Genomic DNA, 20,294 nt, shown 5'->3' on the forward strand with positions numbered 1-20,294 from the left:
CCCGACATGTGTCCTTTTTCACAGATACAAATCCTTTTTAACATTTACATTTACATTTAGTCATTTGGCAGAAGCTTTTATCCAAAGCAACTTAAAAGGTACAAGGCAAAGTTAGGGTAAGCATAAGGAGGTCGTGCCTAAGGACCCCTACTGGAGATAGGCCACAATTGGGATTCAAACCCCAGCATCAAACCTGACATGCAGGGTGGCGATGTTACCACTACACTATCCAGACGGTCTCCTACCTAATCATGTATAAGGAAAATCTTGAAAATCCTGAAAATCCTTTGACTTATTTTCCAATAAGTTGGTGAATTAATATCTGGCATCGTAGTTTCTCTACTGGAAGAAAGCACAGTCTGTGGATAGCGTTGGGTGCACATGAAGCGTTCGGTTTTCAATGGCAGTAGTGACGTGTGTCATTTTTAGTCATGAACATAGACTTTAGGAACTAAAATAATGCCTCTTTCTGGTTGAATTCTTTTAAGGGCAACTTTATTGATATTCAGCTTGCTTCCTGCTTGTTCTACTTTGGGAAGTACATAGTCGAATTGCTTTTCCACAAGTTAAGATGATGTCTTCTTGAACATTTTATAAACCGCTATAATCATATAGGGGTTTTAATATATCTGTTTTTGGTAGCCTTTAATCAAAGCATAATCCCAACACTATAATGTTCACTGGGGCTGAAGTGAAGTCTTCACCATCTTGCCAAACTGAATGAAGAGCAGGGCAGGGCTGCTAATGTTACACTGATAGCTTCCACTACCATTGGCCACATACAGTACAGTAGGCTCTACGTCACACCATGGATGTATTACAAGAACACAGTAAATCTTTTGTTTGTGAACATATATTTATGTAACCTGTAGTCACACAAAATACTTTTACTAGCTACTTTTTTTGTATTACAAGAGGACAGGTTTAAAGTGTTTATTACAAACCACAGCCTAAGAGAACGTCTGCACTTAGAAACAATAGTCACAGATACAGGGAACAGTTTTTTATGACTATGCTTATTTAAGTTGGTACAGAGACATTTCAAAGTACAGTGCTCTTACAAAGCACACAGACATTTACACTCACAGTCTTGAAAAGCCTTAAGGTTGCGCTGTTGTCATTGCCTTTTTACTCTGTTTAATGCTTTGGATACTCTTTGCTCTCTATGCTTTATGTGCTGTACTTGTTGAACAAATTCATACAAGCACATACAAGGTCAGCTTGGCTGTTGTGATTATGGCAAACATCTAGATGACGCACAGCAAAGGTAACACTAGTGGAGTGTATACTCAAGGTCACAAATTGAAATACTTTCATCTGAGCACGACTCAGAAATAAGGACTAAAGATACTAGGAAATTGTGTCTCCTGTGTCCTGTGCTACAAGGGTGACTAGCCTGGGTTAGATCACCATTTCCCAGCCTTGCTCCAAAAATAAGCCCTGTTGTGTTTACTGTGGGCATGGTCCTCTTTACTGACTCCTGATCTGATACCGGTTTGCCTCAGGTGTCCCTAACAGAAGATCATGTTCATGAAAACATTGCTCCGAGGTTCACTGAGGCACACACGCCGGCTGCACCAAGATAAGGTTGCAAAAAGGGGTTTACTCACAAACGGTTGTGAGAAGGATCACAAGACTGACCTCAGTTAGCTGCAGCAATACCGATTTTGTAAAGAGCTATGATGGTGCGAAGAGAGCCGAGCACAAAATACAACTTTTAATTTACAGGTCAATTCTTTAGTCTGGCACTCAACAAGAGTCACAAGCTTTTGGGATGTGACCAGAACACTGCGCACATGAGCAGATAAAATGAGATTCTTCCAGAGGGTGGCTGATTTCATCCTGCTTGATAGGGTGAAGGGTTCAGTCATACAAGAAGCCCTCAGGGTCCAGCTGCTGCTTCTTCACGCCGATCCTCATTTATCCATTTGTTCACAAATGTGTCTGAACATATAAGAGTTGTAGCTGTATTTAACAAGAACTCAGGGATGTTTCCGTTGTCCTCATGTGTGTAGAACACCCACAAAAGCATCTCCCACATGGGAATTGCTGTCAAAGAGCTAGAAAAATGAGTTTTCTAAGGCAAAGAAGGAGACGTTATAAATGATGTTGAACCAGAATAAACAATTATTATTTAGTAGTTGACATTATGCAGTTTTCAAGGCGCTCATGTGCCTGTTATTGTGACTTTTACCTGGACAAACCACAAGAAGATAGATGGATGGATTGGTATTTTAGAATATGGAGGTTAAGTGTCAGAACCTTGTTTGCTCATTTGTCATTATTTCATGGTTTAATTATGTAAAAGGATTATGTGATCCAATAAAAAATCAAGTCAATTTATATTTCCAACTCCAATAATCACCTTTAAGCAGTGCATCCGTCATTGTTTGGCAGTTAATTGCAATCCAATAAAGAAACACCTAGAGAAAAGGCCTATTTGTTAATTACCTACATGATTTACTGATGGTGAATTATTTAATGAACCGGACATAGCTAATGATATAATGTGATATTGTGTCAAATATTATATGCATTATATCTTTTGACAAATCAAATCAGTCACTTTTGATTGTCTGGTTATATTGTTGTTAATATGTAAACATCAGCAGATGTTTAATAAGACATGCTTGTGATTTTCTTGAGGTGTAATTATTGAAGTTTCCACATGTTCGTCGACTCTGTGGCTGCTTAAGAGTTTGAGCTGTGAAAAAATGTAATAGCTGAGAACAAATGTCTATCACAGAGACCCTTGAAGAATTTAGCTGCTCTTTCCTGACATTCATCTTTGTAAGCTCTGCATTAGTCTTTGTGATCTCTTAGTGATCCACGTCTCCTGCTCTATCAAGTTCATATGAATTAGCTGACTGCAGATTTATCTTGTCTTGATTCACTTCACGATTAACTCTGCTTTTGTGATGCCAATATCACTGACTTTTATTCGAACGTTTACCCCCTCTGTGTTCAGCATGCAGCAGCAATCATATATAACTGCACATTAATCTACCAGGGTCCCACCTTTAGACACCTATGACAGATAAAGGGGTGACACTCGGGTGAGTATAACATGTTTAATTGAGCATCAATTTGTATTCACAATAAAAATGAGGGTAAATTGCTCATCCATGTTTTGTATTCCTCTGTGTTACAGTGATTTCTGTTTTACTAATGTCATTCTTTGCTATAATTTTTGTAACTGACTTCCCTTACCGTCTGCTTTTGAAGCGACAAACTGCATGGAAAATAGAAATGGCCCCACAGTCATAGAGGCAACAGCAGTGTGAATCAACGCTGCCCTCATGTGGTGCAATTGGCTATCGATACTAAGAAAACAACAACAACAAAAGGACAAAAAGGACAAAAAAAAAATTGGTTTTGTTCCAAAATGCCTAACTGAGATTTGATATGCATGGTTTTTGTGTGCTATGTATGTATGCTTTAGCGAAAATTTAAAAAATAAATGCTACTATACTGTCTTCTTCTTGAGGACATCCTGTGCAGCCTCCGCTCACCTGCTGTACTATTGTCTCACCTCATCAGAACTTAGGGAAACGCACATACTACCCTCCCTTTGCATCCACTCCTTGTGTTCTCCACCACCCTCCTTCCTCTCACTTTCTACATCCTGATAAAACCTTTTCTCACCTCTCTTCCCCACAGCCATTCACCAAGGACTGTGGCTCCCACACTGAGAATAAGTTTGACAGCCTTCAAGGATGCAATTACCCTCTAACCCTTCACCTAATTCACTTACAACCTCCCTTTTTACCCAGTGATTCTGAATTAACATCTCTTCACATCTGAACAGGTGTGTAAAATCTAATTTCCACCACCATACCTGATACCTGTCCTCCTAACCTTCTCCTGTGTCCCCTGCAATCAGACCATCAAGTCTGCTTGTTCTAACCTTCATAGTATCAAACTGCAGACATTTCTATTTCTGCACGCATTTGAATAACAAATCAAAGCAATCTTCTCATCCTGTTGGACCGGATGTGTCTGTTCAGTCCTTTCACACTGCTGGAGCGCTTCACTTCTCTGTGGCCCTGAGTCTTAATTCCCTTTGAGACTTTGACCCAGCAGATGTTCATTGTTGACCTGAGGATATCAGTGAAGTTTCAAAGGGCAAAAACAAGTGGATTGGAAATCTCAGTCGTGGTGGAACTTGTCTTGCACTGTGGCCTAAGCTTTGGGTTGATATAATTTATTAATACATGAATCACCGTCATGAAAAGCTTTGAGAAGCTCCTGCTTGTGGGACATTACTTGCACTATACACTGTATTTAGATATTGTTAATATCATTTATTATAATACAATACATAAATTATCTTTAGTGTACCTGTATTTTCTTTATGTGTCACTTCAATTCTCCCAAGAAACAATGCAGCATACACTGATTCCACATTTTCTCCATTTGTCCCAGAGATCTCATTGAAATTAATTTTTGTTTTTGAATGAATAAAGTCTAAGAAGAATAGTGTAGAGATACTTGTCAGCAACATGTGCTACAAAACAAAAAGAAAACATCTGTAGGCCGCCCATTTTCAAGCATCACAAAAACAAAAGATGCTGAAATCACTGGGAGGGTGACACATTATCTATATTTTGAAAGCGCTTTGCAGTCTGTTTGAGTTAGTAGCAGACTGTGGTCCTTCCGAGGTCATAATTTATTTAAAACCAGCCCTATGATCTACTACTGAATTAATGAATGGAAGAAACTGTATGTGCAAGCTCTTAGAGTACAGACTTTCAGATGCAGGATGTGAAAGAAGTCTGTAGTCTTCTTTCCATTCAGCTACACTGATATAAAAAAACAAGAATGTGGAGACTCAAAGTGTCTCTGGTAATAAAAATCAAAACACTATGACAAACTGAGTAAACTGACTTTCAAGTACAAACCCGTAGGACACTCATAGCAGGTTTTGTCATTTATGTGCATTTTATTTTTGGCTGTGTAGCCTCAGTGACAAAGGTTACACCTCAGTGCCTGTTTTCTGACAGACTATAGTAAATGCATCATCATACGAATGTCTTCATAATTACAAGCAGATGATTATGACTATGACAGACTATGGTTGCGTGATACTAACCTGCTTTCTAAGAACAGTTGTGCGGCCTCAGATCGTTTGTATTCTGTGTGTGGATTCACAAAAGCAAAACCACTTACAGAAAACCTTTTGCTCTTTTAATTATAATATCAGTGTTGGTATGTGTGAGTCTCATATTACTCCTGAATTATTATATGTAAATTGCTGCCAACTAATTAATCAGGAGAAAAAAAAAAATTCTCTTTAATAACATTTATACCCTAAAACTGTGAATTAAAAGCAACAAGTGAAGCTTATCTGAAAAGGGCTATTAGGGAAGAATAGCCAACAGTTACACTCTAAAATACTTTCACAATGCCTACATTATTGAACAATTAATGAACTTGACACCCCTTAAGACACTAGAGTGCCATTACAAAAAAGAAAAAAAAAATCCAATCCAATAAACTTAAAAAAGAGCCTGCATAGATATGAGTTCCCCTGGCAGTGCTCAGTGGGTCTAAACTCTAAATTACATTTAGACAGCCACTTGGTGTATGTGGCTTTGCATCACTTCTTTCTGCATTGCTTCAGGGCTAAAACAAACAAAACTATGATGTACATACAGCTGCTGGTGGTATAATACTGACGCTTTTTCAATGTTTAGTATATTTCCCTTCTAACCTTGTGAACTTCATGCTACAGCTCTGCAGTATTCACTGGAGTGTGTAAGCTCCAGGCTTCAGCCATTAAACAAAAATGACAACTTATGACCAGTAGATGGGGACAAACTACTCTGAAGTATCAACACCACAACGTTTTCAGTGGGAAGAAATGATCACACAACACTACTGCTACAACTATTTCTTAATAGGGGGATGAGAACCCTAAATTTTTTCATTACACATTTCATTTTCATATGATTTGCTCGTTAATGGAAGCAGACACACGATGCTTCAAGTTGCACACATTGGTCCATGAATGTGGATGATGCGTAAAATTGCGCAATTCTTAAAAGCGACAACCTGAAATCACACCCTTGGATGGGGAGCTTCACATCGTGTTCATGTGCATCTTGTTTCATTTTTCTTGATGTGACATGAACTTAAATAGATAAATCCTCAAAGTAGCAGGTGGACTGTGGCTGTCTTATCTTTGTTGTTTTGAAATGTAATTCTGTGGTGGCTTAAATTCACAGGAAATGTCCTCTGTTACGTCGATTCCAACATCACTGCTGATATCACATTGGTCACACCCTCAGTGTGTGCAGTTTCATCATGCACCACATGATGGTAAGCGCGAGTTGGAAGCGTCACAGTTTACTCCAAGACCATCATTCACTGATGAGGACTGTGTGTTTGCACAATGACAGCGGAATATGAATGCTCCAACCTTCATAATAAGAGCTTAGACTTAGAATAAAACTGTTGCAAAGCATGCAAGAACACAAAGGATTTCAACATGTAAAGTAAGAATAAAAATAAGATCCAAACAACATTAATCAAAATAGATAAAAAGACAACCCATAAATTGTGATCAGAAATTTAAAATTACAATAGCAAATTAGAAGTAAAATATGGTTTTAGCTATTATGTAATAAATGTGGGGTATGAAGTATAAATTCACTTATTACAGTAGCAGCTATTCACTAGGTTGTTGCCTATAGAATTGGATGCTGAATGCAAGAGTAAGAGGTGCACATTGTGTTGTTCGTGTCTACCATATGAAATATTCATGCTATGGTGTGTATGTTTTATTTGTTTATTTACAAATTACAACAATCCAAGGTGCAACACAATCCAATCATTTGTTTCAAATGTGTCTATTAAGCAAGCAATTTATCCAAAAGTTGGATAAAACACATATAACAGATGATCGCAAGAAACGTTCTATCAATAGTCTGTCTTCTTTCTCTGGGAATGAAGTCTGAGTAATTTACAAATCACTCACTTCATCAGGAAAAACTCTGGAATTTTTTGTAAATTTGACATTGTCTATCACTGCAAAGTGAAAATCTTGGATTTTGCACTGTCAGTCAAAGAAAATAGTAATTTAAAGACATAATCTTGGGCTGTATAGGAAACTCGAACTGCATTTTATTCAGTAAAGTCTTGATCAAGTAATCAAAAAATACTTGCAAGATGAGTTGACAATAAAAAGATTTGTTAGACGCAGTCCGTTTATTCATATTTAATGTTCCTACATTACTTCAGGGTATATGATTTACTTGATAATATGCATGAACACAGGCCAGTGCACTCAGTTTCCATTCATACAAAGGGGAATCTGTGATCCGTGTAGTTTATTTTGAAATGCCTGACCGGATGTCCTGCTCCTTATTGTGTCCGTCTTGACACCGGTGCCGAGTGGCCCGCACTGAGTCCAATCTCTAACAGAGAATAGAGGATCACCCCGGCGGACAGTGGCGGTAGCCTGCTGGCTCGGATATTTTTTTCAGTTTCGGGATTTATAAATCACAGATACATTCCGGGATGCCTTCCAGTCAAAATGTCCAAGGTAATAAAATATGCGATAGCGGGCTGTCTGTTTTAATTTCCCGGGCATCTGCTTGTGTCCGTCGCTAGCTAACGTTACAGTTAGAGTCCGTACAATAGCATCGGGAGGCCGCTCAAGCTAAACATGTGTCGAAATCAGCCAGCTAGCTGTTAAAATAACGTTTCCTTTTATTATCCTACAGGTGGGAAAGCCTTTGGACTGTTAAAAGAGCAGCAAAAGCAGAAATTGGAAGAAATAAACAAGGTAGGCACGTTGTGTTTCTAAGCGTCCAGCGTCTCTAATGGCACCTCAGGGAGTTTCAGTTTAATTAGCACGTATTCACTTGACTTGGCAGTGGCCTTGTTTTTGAATACAGCAGTGGTGCTTCAGCCCAGACACAGTCAAGTGTCTCACTAGCTGTGCAAATAATACATTCCCTGAAATGCCTTACACTAGTACCATATTGCTGTTAACTATAATCGTGCTGTTGGTGGATTTTATTGATTTTCTCCTGCAGACTTGTTGAATAACCACATGCCAAGGGACTATGAGTATTTCCCTTTGACCTCCTGATCATATCGATCTGTTTGAAATGCAATTGAAGCATGTTTTGTGGCTGCTCTGCTGTCCACGCCTGGCTCTCTTCAGGTGTCTGAATGAGCTCTTTGTCTAACATTGGGCCTCGTTTTGTCAGATAACTCCACACTAGCTCCCTCAGATTAACTAGATGTCTGTATAATCTCTTGTTTCCCTCCTTTACTTTGGCTGGCCGCCTGTCATCAGCTCCCTACTGCGGCCACATGAAAACCAGGTCAGCTGGGAGCGACTGTGACATTTCTGTTCCCACAGAGATTTATTTAGTGTTTTGATAACCTTCAATTGTTCATTAAAGAAAAGGGAAGAGATGTGGCTACTGATTTCTATGGTAGAAGAAATGTGATTGAATGCAGGGGTTTTGTGCAACAACAGTAATTTCTTTGCGTTTTATTTACATGCACAGGTCAATACTGTGTGAAGAAAAGCATATTGGATAAATACTTTAGAGCTGTTTTAGATTTTCCTTCATATTAGTATATATTAAAATGTAGGATAAGATTGTAAGACACCAGCTGAGGCTCTGTTTTACAATGTTTGTAATTTTAATGGACAAGTAATCAGTTTATTGACAAAAGAATTCAATGATAACCATGGAGCAAAGCCAGTTTCGGCTGATGCTATGATGGCTCAATGCAGGTATTAGCCTGCATGCTAGCTAGAAATTGTTAAGAAACTGAAGTACATAAAGGCCAAAGATATGATTTGAAACTGTGTTAAAATAGAACACATTTCCTGTTCTGCCCAGAACAAATTCTGACATTTTACATACAAAACACCAGCTAATCTAGATAGACATACTCTGGATTTGTCCTCTGTATTATCAAACATTCTTTAGAGATGCTGACAGAGATAGCATTCGTTGTAATACTGGCACTGCACTTGTTCAAATATATGTCCGTACTTGCAAGATACACTGACTTTGGAAGGACATTCCTGTGTGTGGAGGTTGCAGTGGTGATTCAGCTGAGTCAGGCGTCCCTACTAAACACCCAGTTGTGGTGTTTATCCTCATCACCCTTAATTACAAGCGTGTCATACACATAGAGGTCAGTGCAGAGAGCAGCCTCACTCTCTGTCTTTCTTTCTCTCCCTTCTTTCCATGAGGATTGAAACTGACTCCTACACAGCAGATTGCGTCATTATAATTTCATTAGAATAGCTCCCTTCAGGCTCTTTTCTTTACACCCTTGTGAGGTGCTCCACTTAATGAAAACAGTTATAAGTGATGACAAGGGAAGAGAACTTCTTATGTTCTAGTGAATCATCAATCTCAAGTTGGGGTTTTTGACACATCTGACGGGACACAATCAGCCTAATGTACTTAATGATCTAATCTGTGTGTGGGCTTCATTCCTGTTTGATTTTATAACAATATTAGGGTTTTTCTGGAAAGTTTTGGAAATGGGCTCATGAATGTTTAACAGGTTCCAGTTTCATTTAAAGCAAGTAAGACCTGTTTTGACCCCCCCCCCCCCCCCCCTCCCCCTTTTCTCCTTCTCAGGAATACATGGAAGACCAGAAATACAGGGATGAAGACGACCTGCCAGAAAAATTAGAAAGTTTGAAAAGTAAGCAAATGCATTCCTTGTGTAACTATGTGCTGTTAGGTACGTGTCTTTTCTAGGGTGTTTCCCTGCTTCCCGACTTTTGTCTTACCCTTGTTTATTTGTTTGCAGTCTACAAACATAAGTCTTCAGCATTTTGTTTTTCTCTGTGGGAACGACAGACTGCTGTGATTTCTAAGAGGTTTGCAAGGCCAAGTCCTCAGTGGCCTTACAGGAATGTGCTGGGGCGTTCCTGTGCTTATTGTTACAACATTCAGAACTTTGCTGGGTAAACTCAGAGCTCCTGGGAGTAGAACAACTTTGCAGCTAGAAGCAAATTACAAGACTAAAAATGCATGATTTACTAAAGAGCTCCTTTCAGCTATTATACATGTATGCAGAGTATTTTGTTTTATTTTTTGTCCATGTGATTCTTTTCTCTCTGACATTTTTCAGAAAGAATAACACAAGGCATTTTATTCTAAAAGGGGCCATATGCTATGTCTTGAATTGAGAAACATAGTCCAATGTCCTAATTACCATTTTTGCTTCCTGGAGGAAATGGAACAGTAATGTATAAACAGAAAGGACTGTCCCAGAAACCGTCCCAGTGACTGAGTATTTAGTATTTAAAGCACCAAACAAATCATATCAATAAAATCTGTGACCTAAATAAATGTTAACAAATACTGCAGGTACAATACAAATTTACAGTAGCTATAGATTTGATCATTCTAATTTTAATAGTTAAAAGACAAGTGACCATGCTTGTCATTGAAAGATTCAGTAAAAGTCACAATTTAACAAATGTTTTTATTAAGGTGTTGTTTAAACTTTGAATTATCACAGTTTGAAAGCTTTATTGTAGGACATTAACACATGCGGTCTCATTTTAGGGCCAGTGAGCAGTAATGCTGCATTTCTCATTGAAGAAGTAGAGCAGTTATTTTAAAAGATCAGCTAGTAACTACATTACAAATAACAAGAAATATATCATAGGTTTACTCTGCACTGTTTAATGTTTTATGTAACACGTTGCAATGATGGGGAATGTTATTAATTATGTAATTGATTAGTCAAAGGAGAGAATGTGTATTACCAAACTATTTAGATATGTATTTAATATTTTCAGTTATTATATAAGTACAACATGTGCTTAAGTAAAGTTCATAGTTTCTGTGATGTAGTATAATGTAGTACACTGTAGTATAATTGTTGTTTTTCCATGTGTTGAGTCTTGAAGCCAAAATCTGCCAAATGACTACAGCTCACTATACCTGTGTCATGTTGTAATAGAGAGTGACCATTTCTGGATAATTTCTGTTGTGTTGGCAGCAGGGTTATGTGTTTCTATTAGTCATTAGTAGCTTATTTTTTAGTTGTCAGTCTCTAAACACATAAAGGAGAAAGGGAAATTAAGTTGTTTTTAGGATGAACATAAATTACTGAAGCTTCAATCTGCTGTTACCATTATGGTCTAATAAAGCAAGGGAAGAATTTCTCTACCACCGATTTGTGGTAGAGAAAGTAAATCATCCACCACAACTACACTGCCCTTCCCAAAAAAGAGGCACTAATATTTTATTAGACCGCCTTTAGTTTGATTTCAGCATGCATTCGCTGTGGCATTGTTTCAGTAAGCTTCTGCAATGTCACAACATCTATTCTCGTCCAGAGTTGCATTATTCTTCACCAAGATCTTGTACTGATGATGGGAGAGTTGCACTGCTGCACAAAGTCTTCTCCAGCACACTCCAAAGATTCTAAATAGGGTTAAGGTCTGGAGTCTTTGGTTGTCAATCCATGTGTATCCCTGAACCACTCATAGTTGGTGACAGAAATAAGAAGCTACTCATTGCATCAGTTAGGGGTAAATAACTTGTTGCCAGATTAAAAATAATCATCCATTCACTAATTATCTAATGGGAGGCTCTTGCCTATTTGCTTAAATCAAGGAGGTTTTTGAATGGCTAGTGTATTTTATCAGCGAGGTTCTTTTTACAGTGGAAAAGCCTTTTTAAATTACAGCTAGGTGGTTTATAAACTTACGGCACTATCGGTCACAAAGAACTGTGGGTCAAGAAGAGAAACTAAAGACTTAAGATTTGTTCAGTGAAGACATTTTCCGTGGCTGCAGATGATCAACAGGCTGCACTGCAACAAGTGGCCCAGTCCTCAGAGTTTACGAACAGGGTTAGCATTGTCCTGCTTCACTCTCCACGGGTGCACACACAGTTCCCTCTCTCTTTTCCTCCCAATACACACATAGAGCTGCCATTGTGGGACAGAAATAGCAAGTGTAATCAGACTAAAGTGGTCTTCTAGAGAAGGGACTCTGGTGAAATTTAGGCAGAAGCAGGCAAATGCCTGCTTTTAGTACTTCATAACAGCTGCCACTTCAGTAGTATTTAAGTTGTGAACTTGTAAATGAAAGTATAGTAGTTGATGCTTCCGGTAAATGAAAAGCGGCTTATGATTTTGAAACTGCATTGATCAGACAACAATAATACAGGTAATCTTTCAGCTATTCTCACTTATATAAATTGTATTCATGACTCTAAAAGTTATGATTCAAATGAGTCAATACAGCAAAACTAAAAATAAAGTTAGATAGTTAAAATATGTTTTGTTTGTTTGTTTGTTTTTGTTTTTGTTTTGTTTTTTCTATTTGGTAGAACTGAGAAAGCTCTGTCACCCTGCTCCCAGTCTTTATGCTATATTAAACTGTCTCCTGGCTCCAGCTTTGTATAAATTCAATTCAATGTTATTTGTATAGTGCAAAATCACATCAGAAGTCATCTTTACTGTGTTTAAGGTTAAGACCCTACAAAATATAACTAACTGGTTAACTGTAAAACAACATTGTCAGCAGTGGAGAGGAAAAGAGGAGAAGTAGCAGACAGATTACAGACTACACAAGATTTGTATCAACAATCTCTTTTTCTATTTTTCTGTCTGTTGTCTAGATCCCAAAATTCGGTATTTAAATCTCTTTTGTTGCTAATCCAGATGCAGCTTTTGTTTGTAACAATTATTAGAAAAATAAAATTACGAAATCAACAAACATCTGGGAAGCACTGACTAAAGTGGAATATTTATATCAATGCACGTGTGATATCATTCATACTTAGTGTTGTACCATCTAATGATGAGTATTTAATGTCATGCTATTTGCAAATTATATTTGAAATATTCTTTACTATGAACCCTGCAAATTCCCTGTTAATGATTCACTGCTTGTTGTGTACAGCACACTTTGATGTTTACTTTAGTGATGGTAAAATGCCAAATACTGCTTCTTCAGCTAAAACGCATAACTGTGTAGCTATAAAGTTAATGTAGATATAAAAACTGGCAAAGCATAGTGTTACTGACGGAAAACTATTGTGAGTTTTACAATTTTAACCTCAAGCATATTTATCCTCCCTCTTGATTGCTGTGTGTATAGTTGTCGTTTGACTTCCTGGCCCTCTCATTTTTAATCTATCCCAAACTATTTGTGTCAGCACCACTCAGCTGCCTTCTGCCTGCTTTCTGCTGACATACATGCAAAACACACACAGACTAAAACACACCTGTCATTATCAGCTGCTTGTGTCTTTCTTTTTGCTGGGTCAGCTGTCGGCAGAGTGTAAGACAGTGAGATCAGCACTGTGTGTGTGTGTGTGTGTGTGTGTGTCAACTCTCTTGCTGATAGGTAATATGCCAGCAGTGGATTGGTGTTTGTTAAAATATTATTATAATATGTGTGGTGTGTGAGCTGAGAATGAATTACGGAAAGCTAGTAATGATCTCCTGTGTATATTTGTTTTGCAGATAAATATGCTGAGTTTGACCTGAATGACCAAGGAGAGATTGGTGAGTAAGAGGCACTAAAACAACAACTGCAGCTCAGATAACAACTGTCTGCCGCAGCATGTGCAGTGTCAACAGGGGGAACAGTAATTAATACTGTGTTTGTGTGAACACATGGTTTGAACAGGCTCGTGTGTCATGTTTGTGTCTAGTATGTAAAGTGAGACCATGATGTACATCGGTGTGAAAGGCCCATAGCTGTTTAGCACTGTGAGGTGAACTTCACGGTAGTAGTCAGATAGCAGATGATTTACGGTTGACGACATGGCTCTGGGGATGGTAATTTTTATTTTACTAGAGGCATCGGCTTCAAATTGGCAGACGCCTTGTAGAAAATCTCACAATGTCAGTAGAGGATCACCAAATCTATCAATTTATAGAGGGGAAGGAAATAAATATAATTTCAATATACTTTACTACTACTACAGGAAACAGGATTCATTTGGAGGGTTTTATATATTTAACACGATTTGAAAAAGGTTTCTGTGGTTCCTGTCAAAAACAAAAATAATAAATCTGGGTAGAAAAGTTTTTTTACTTGAATTGCTTTGTTAAGATCAAATTGCTTTTAGTTGCTTGTCTTTCCCTTTTCAAGTGATGTTTGTGTGAAATACAGACTTGAACTGATAAATAAATACAAGTGACCACATTGTCCTACCTACTCATGGATCTGCTGTTCAACTGTACTTTCTCTCAGATCTCATGGGTCTCAAGCGGATGATGGAGAAGCTGGGTGTGCCCAAGACCCACTTGGAGCTGAAAAAAATGATTGTTGAAGTGACGGGCGGCAGCAGCAACACCATCAACTACAGAGATTTTGTCAAGATGATGCTGGGAAAGCGTTCAGCTGTGCTCAAACTGTAAGTAAAGCTTTGTCTGTGTGTGTATACGGGCTAATTGAAACCTTTTCTATACTTGCCATATAAACTATCTGCTGGTGCATTGCTTGTTAGCATGAATTTTGTGCTGTGTCAGCCAGTTGTTGTATCCATCAGCAGCATGTTAATCGCTGTGACGACAAAATACAACTCTGTAGCCTATCCATGGTCAACACATCTTTATCCTTAGCTGGGATCATGTGCTTAGGTAACTGATTACAGGCTGATTAACCACTGTCAGTCACACAGGACTGACAGAAGCCCCCAAACTCACCAGATTCTCAACCAAATTCATCTTTAACAATACAAATAATTTCTCATACATACATTGTTTCTTAACGGTGGATAAGGCGGGATATTTCCTGCTCTTGTGAAATGGGTTAGTGTAGCCAGCGTAAGCCTTTTAAAGCAGCCTTGTTCTGACTGCAGGAGCCAATGTGTATTGGCTGCTGCATGTCAGCACTGCTCAACTAAGCTGGCTGGACCTTTTAGCAGACAAATCCCATAATCCTAACAACACCAAGCAGACTAAATGCATAATTTTCCTCCTTTCTCAGCCATTTCTCCAAAGTACATTACATAGTCCCACAGCTTCTATTTATAAATTAAATAGTGTCATTTCCTCCCTGCCTCTCTCATCCACTTAGGAGCATTTTAATAAGTAAATCTCTGTTTTCCAGATTTTGTTGTTGACAAAGTCTAATCAGAGGCTGAAATCTCATTTGATGAGGTTAATATTTTCTAAAAGTTAGTATCACATGTTTTGTGAAACCTGCAGAAAGTGTTGTTTTTAAGTATTTTGCTTGTTCTACTTTTTTTAAACCCTAACTGGCGGCCTCATGCCCTTTAAACTCTAATAACTGTGAACGCCTCTGTCGCGTGCTGTTGCTTTTGTCTCCAGAGAGAGAAGAGAAAGGAAGAGGTTGAGGGGAGATAACCGCTTTACAATAGTGTTGTTCAGAACATTTGGCAGTACAACAATTGATTTAGTTGCAATTAGAGGAAAATGATTAAGTTCTGGCTCCACAATTGGGTTGTTTGTGAAAGGTCTTTAAAGAAAGTCACATTTGGGCAACACACAAGTGCAGAAACAGTCAACCATAAAGATGTGGAATGACAGATTAGCTTTGATAATAAATAGCAACAGCTCTATGGAGTCTTGACTACTAAACTGCTGTTTGTTTTTAAGCTTAACACAAAATAAAATCAATAATGTCATTTAAACATGTCATTCAGTCGGAGGGAAGCAGAGGAGGTAACGTGGTCATTGTTATAAAATTGCTTACGTTTGGTTACTGCCCTACAAATGGTACATAATCATAAATATACCGTAATATATAAACCTTAAATAATAAATTATTAATAAATATAAATTTCTTCATTTTACATTGTACATCCTCACACTTTCTGATTATTTCCAGGTTTTTATTGTAATCAGTAGTAGCTGACTGATAGCTGACTGATGGCTGTCAGTGGTGAAGTGTCTGACTGCATCCAGCTCTGAGGAGCAGAGGAGGAATCGGTAGTGTGAAGACAGTGATTGGCAGAGAGATGTGAACAAGTTTGAGTTGCTAAGTGCCGTCATTGGGATCATTACTCCTTATGGGCTTAGTGGAGCTTTGCAGAGTTTTCCAAAAAAGGAAATTAAAGACGGGCATTCGCTCGGAATAGCTCCTGTCAGATCCTTCACTCTACTGCGTACAGACTAAACCACTATTCCCCTTAGTCCCTTTGTGGTTTCTCTTCATTCCATTCATTTCACTTGCTGCTTAGCTGCTGTGCTCATGACTGTGGGTCTCTGAGGAAGGATAGTCAGGTGTTTGGAGAGACAGTCAACTATCCAATGTTTACACTATTCCAACTTTTTGTCTTCTTAAGTTACATTAAACTTTGTTTATGCATCGCTCCTTGGTGCTAAAAGAACATTGCAGAACATCCTGTTTCTCATTTGGGAATAGTTGTTATGTTTCCCGTGTGCTAGTAAATACACTGCTCGTCCAAAAAAAAGTCACCACCAGGATTTAACTAAGCAAATAGATAAGAGCCTCCCGTTGGATAATTACTGCATGGATGATTATGTTTCAGCTGCCAACAAGTAATTTGTTATGTGCCCAAAGAATGAGGTCAGCTGACTACCTGAATATACTGAATGGCCAGGTTATTCCATCAATGGATTTTTTTTCTTCCCTGATGTCACGGACATATTCCAAGATAACAGTGTCAGCATTCATCAGGCTCAAATTGTGAAAGAGCATGACACCTCATTTTTACACATGGATTGGCCAGACCCAGAGTACAGACCGTAACACGATTGAGAATCTTTGGGACATGCTGGAGAAGACTCTGTGCAGCAGACTGACTCTCCCATCATCAATACACAATCTATCTTGAAAAATTAATGCAGCTCTGGAAGGAAATAAATGTTGTGACATTGCAGAAGCTTATCAAAACAATGCCAATGCATGCCGTAATCAAAGCTAAAGGTGGTTCAATTAAATTGTTTTTTTGGGACAGGCAGTGTAGATCGGTTTGGGGTTTATGGGCAGTTGAACAAACAAGCTATTTGTAGACATCAACCAGCTGTGAATTAATATAAAAAACATTCTTCCAACAGTGAAGTAAGTTGAAGGGAGCGTCATGATTTGGGCTCCTTTGCTGTCATTCTTGTGACTGTATCTAAGCAACACTGCAGCATAAACTTATCTAACCAAGTTTTGCATATTTTATTAGATTATTTGTTGTTGAAGGACACAATCACATAATTTCCTTAAATCAGTTTTCCCATTCGTCTTAACTTCCAAATATCGATGTTGGTATCAGACTCAGAAATCAAGCAACAATAATAAACCATGCACATAAAATTTTTAGTGGTTGGTCTATATTATGTGTTGTTTATTTTGAAACACTGACCATGTGTTTTACTTTTTTGGATATTTTATGATTCTTCTCTCCTCAGAGTCCTGATCTTTGAAGACAAAGCCAATGGCTCTCCCTGCAAACCAGAAGGGCCCCCTCCAAAGCGGGACATTGCTAGCCTGCCTTAAGTGTAGATGTCAGCCTCCGGACTGCTAGTGGAGCAAAGGGACCAACAGTGGTTGCATTGAACTGACCCCCTTTTCCTAACGTGGAGTGTCGTATTAGTTTGGGACCAGTGATTGAGGATGTCATGTTGTGAATATATGGTGTGTGTGCGAGGTGTTTGTATTTTGGAGAACTGGGCCCATAACTCACTAAATGATGTTTGACTGTGAATATTATTATTCATCTTTTTTCCTTAATTATAATGTAGCATTGATAGTTGTAAACGGCTTCATAAATTAAATTTTGTACTAAATGTATTATGGTTGTATTTTAAGGGAAGACTCGAGTCCTTCATTTTAACAGTGTGAGAGTAGGATGTTTTTCCAGAAGCACAAGCAAAAGAAGCATTTTTGTTTATCACATTTTTGTTCTATCCTCAGTGGTCCTGCATAGATTCCTGCCAAGCTAATCATGGTCACCATCTTGCTTTAGATCAGGTGCCAGAGATTACGGCCTCGGCCCATTTCCACTGGGCTGAAATACTCATCTGGAATCTGTTGAAAGAAGGATAAGATATTGTGACTGTGGGACTTTCAGTTTCAGTATGTGGCCTGAGGAACAGCAAATTTGACTGAGTTTTAGATCTATAAAGTTAAGCACATGTTCATTTTGGAAGGAGTGTGATTTACAGGCACAGAAGCAGAACTAATGTACATAATAGGCTACACACAGTACAATCATATTCTTTCCAAGTGCCTCAACATGCAGATACTGTAGAGCTTAAACACAGATTGATGAAGAAGAGGGTGCACACACATGTTCAGTTCAAGTCTTCTTAGCTTAGTAATTCCACAAAACCATGAAAGATGTTCTTTGACATTTAATAAGACAGTTGAATAATGTTTGTTGAATTATATTCATAGTGTGTTTGTTCTGGATTTCCGCAAAATGCTGAGTGTGTGAGTGAGTTCACAAGATGTGGATTTGTGAGTGTAGTTTGTGTTTTCTTACCATTATTATTTTTTTAAGTTTCACTTTGTCATGGATTCATCTCCCCTTCTGTTTTTTCACCAGCCATATATTTCTGTGTAACTGGGTTCTTTGTCCTGTGAATGATGTGATTTGTGCCTCAGTGTTTGTCTCTCCAGTTCAAAGTTTCTGTAATTCACACAATTTACTGTGAAATAAGTTCTTGTAGTAGTTTTAACACGCATAACATTTCTTCTGTCTGATTAGGTATATTACATCTTTTAGTGTTCAGATGCACACTGTTTGCAGACACCAAAGGAATTAAAAACCTTCTTACACTCACCTGTTAAGTTTTGTTTATTGCAGTAAAAGTATTGTTTAACTGTAAAGTACCACATTTTGAATTAAAAAGATTTTTGGTTTGATAAGTTAGATGTCGAGTAGTATTTCACTGTGGTTGTATGAAAATGTTTTTTCACTAGAGATCCAGTGTTTAGTACACATTCTCACTATTATGTTTATGTTAAGAGGTGACATACCACATTGATAGAGAGAGTGATTAAAAACTGTAATCTTATTAACTGCAGGGCTCTAACAAATTCTCCCCAGTTATAATAATTGGATATCCATCAAACTACCAAGGTTTTAATAAATAATCCATCTGTCATTAAAGAGCACACTGTAATCTATGTGTAGTACACGCTGTCTCTTGCTCATTCCAAAAAAAGTTGGAACAAATAACTTCAAAAAGTTTTGAGACTTTATTTGTTTTTAGAAACATGAGTGGTCAACAGAATTGCAACTCGTGAAAACAGATTAGAAACACTCAAACGTGTTTTTGCTTATAGTCAGTACCCCTTCTTTAAATTCCCATGAGTGTTTAATAATAAATGTCATCATAGCAGATCTCAATATTAAGCAAATACCACCTCAAGTTAACAACAACTTTTTTCACTGTGCAGTTATTTAACAAAAATGAAAAAACATGCAGTACCGATGCCCACGCAAGTAAAAGCCATGATTTAATAGCTTGTGGAGCCACTTTAGCAGCAATAGCTCAAAGTAATTCTTTCTAGTAGAACTAGTTTCACATCATTGTGGATGAATTTTGGGCCATTCTCTTCACAACATTGCTTCAGTTCATTGTGTTTTTTCTGGCATTCACATATGCACTGCTCTCTCTAGGTAACCCTGTTCTTAGTGAGCCACAGCCTCAATGCTGATTACCTGCATCAGGTGTGTACAGCCAATCAGAAACTGTAAGTGCAGGAATGGTTGCAAAAGAAGCAGGGCTATGGTTGTCCCGGTCTAGGCTATTCCAGAATCGTAATTATCTTATTTTACAGACAATCTGATGAAGATATATTGTCTGCCTCACACAGTTATCCCGTTGCATGACCTAATATCACCCAAGTTTTAGCTGTGGGACAAATGGCCTCACATTTGTCTCTGGTAGAGATAAGACATCCCAAGCTGCAAAACAAACCCCAATCAACACCCCTACACTACTGTACTTGACAGTGCATGTGAGGGGTTTCTGATGAAATGCTGTCATGGGTTTGAGGTGTAGCTCAGAAACCTCTGCTTTCAATCTGCACGCCTGCAATAATCAATTAATCAAGGGCTGCAACTTACCATCTTAAATCCTTTGGAAGCAGTAAGCGGGTACTTGATAATGCCCACATGTTTTTTTTTTTTAAAGTAAATAATAGCACAGTGGAAAAATTTTATCCGAGATTGTATTTTCCTAAACTAAGACATCATTTTTATTATGTTTTTGCACAAAAAAACAGAATTAAAAGGGAGGTACTAACTTGTGCAACTGACTGTGAAGGTAAAATCGCTGCATTAGCAACGTTGCAGTTGAAGAAAGTTTTACATGATCATCCTCTTTTTTTTTGTTCA

The 20,294-nt window shown here is 38.0% G+C and overlaps 1 protein-coding gene across 1 annotated transcript; it reads left to right on the top strand.

The window, feature by feature from the left end:
• Nucleotides 1–7,396: 7,396 nt before the first annotated feature.
• Nucleotides 7,397–18,821, top strand: aif1l (allograft inflammatory factor 1-like). Its single transcript, XM_026356034.1, has 6 exons — nt 7,397–7,546; nt 7,728–7,789; nt 9,624–9,690; nt 13,483–13,524; nt 14,219–14,381; nt 17,356–18,821. Exons 1-6 carry the CDS (start codon nt 7,522–7,524, stop codon nt 17,441–17,443), a joined length of 447 nt encoding a protein of 148 aa, XP_026211819.1. The 5' UTR covers nt 7,397–7,521; the 3' UTR covers nt 17,444–18,821.
• Nucleotides 18,822–20,294: the final 1,473 nt, after the last annotated feature.

This window comes from Anabas testudineus, chromosome 12 (genome assembly GCF_900324465.2).
Source record: "Anabas testudineus chromosome 12, fAnaTes1.2, whole genome shotgun sequence".
Taxonomy (NCBI): domain Eukaryota; kingdom Metazoa; phylum Chordata; class Actinopteri; order Anabantiformes; family Anabantidae; genus Anabas; species Anabas testudineus.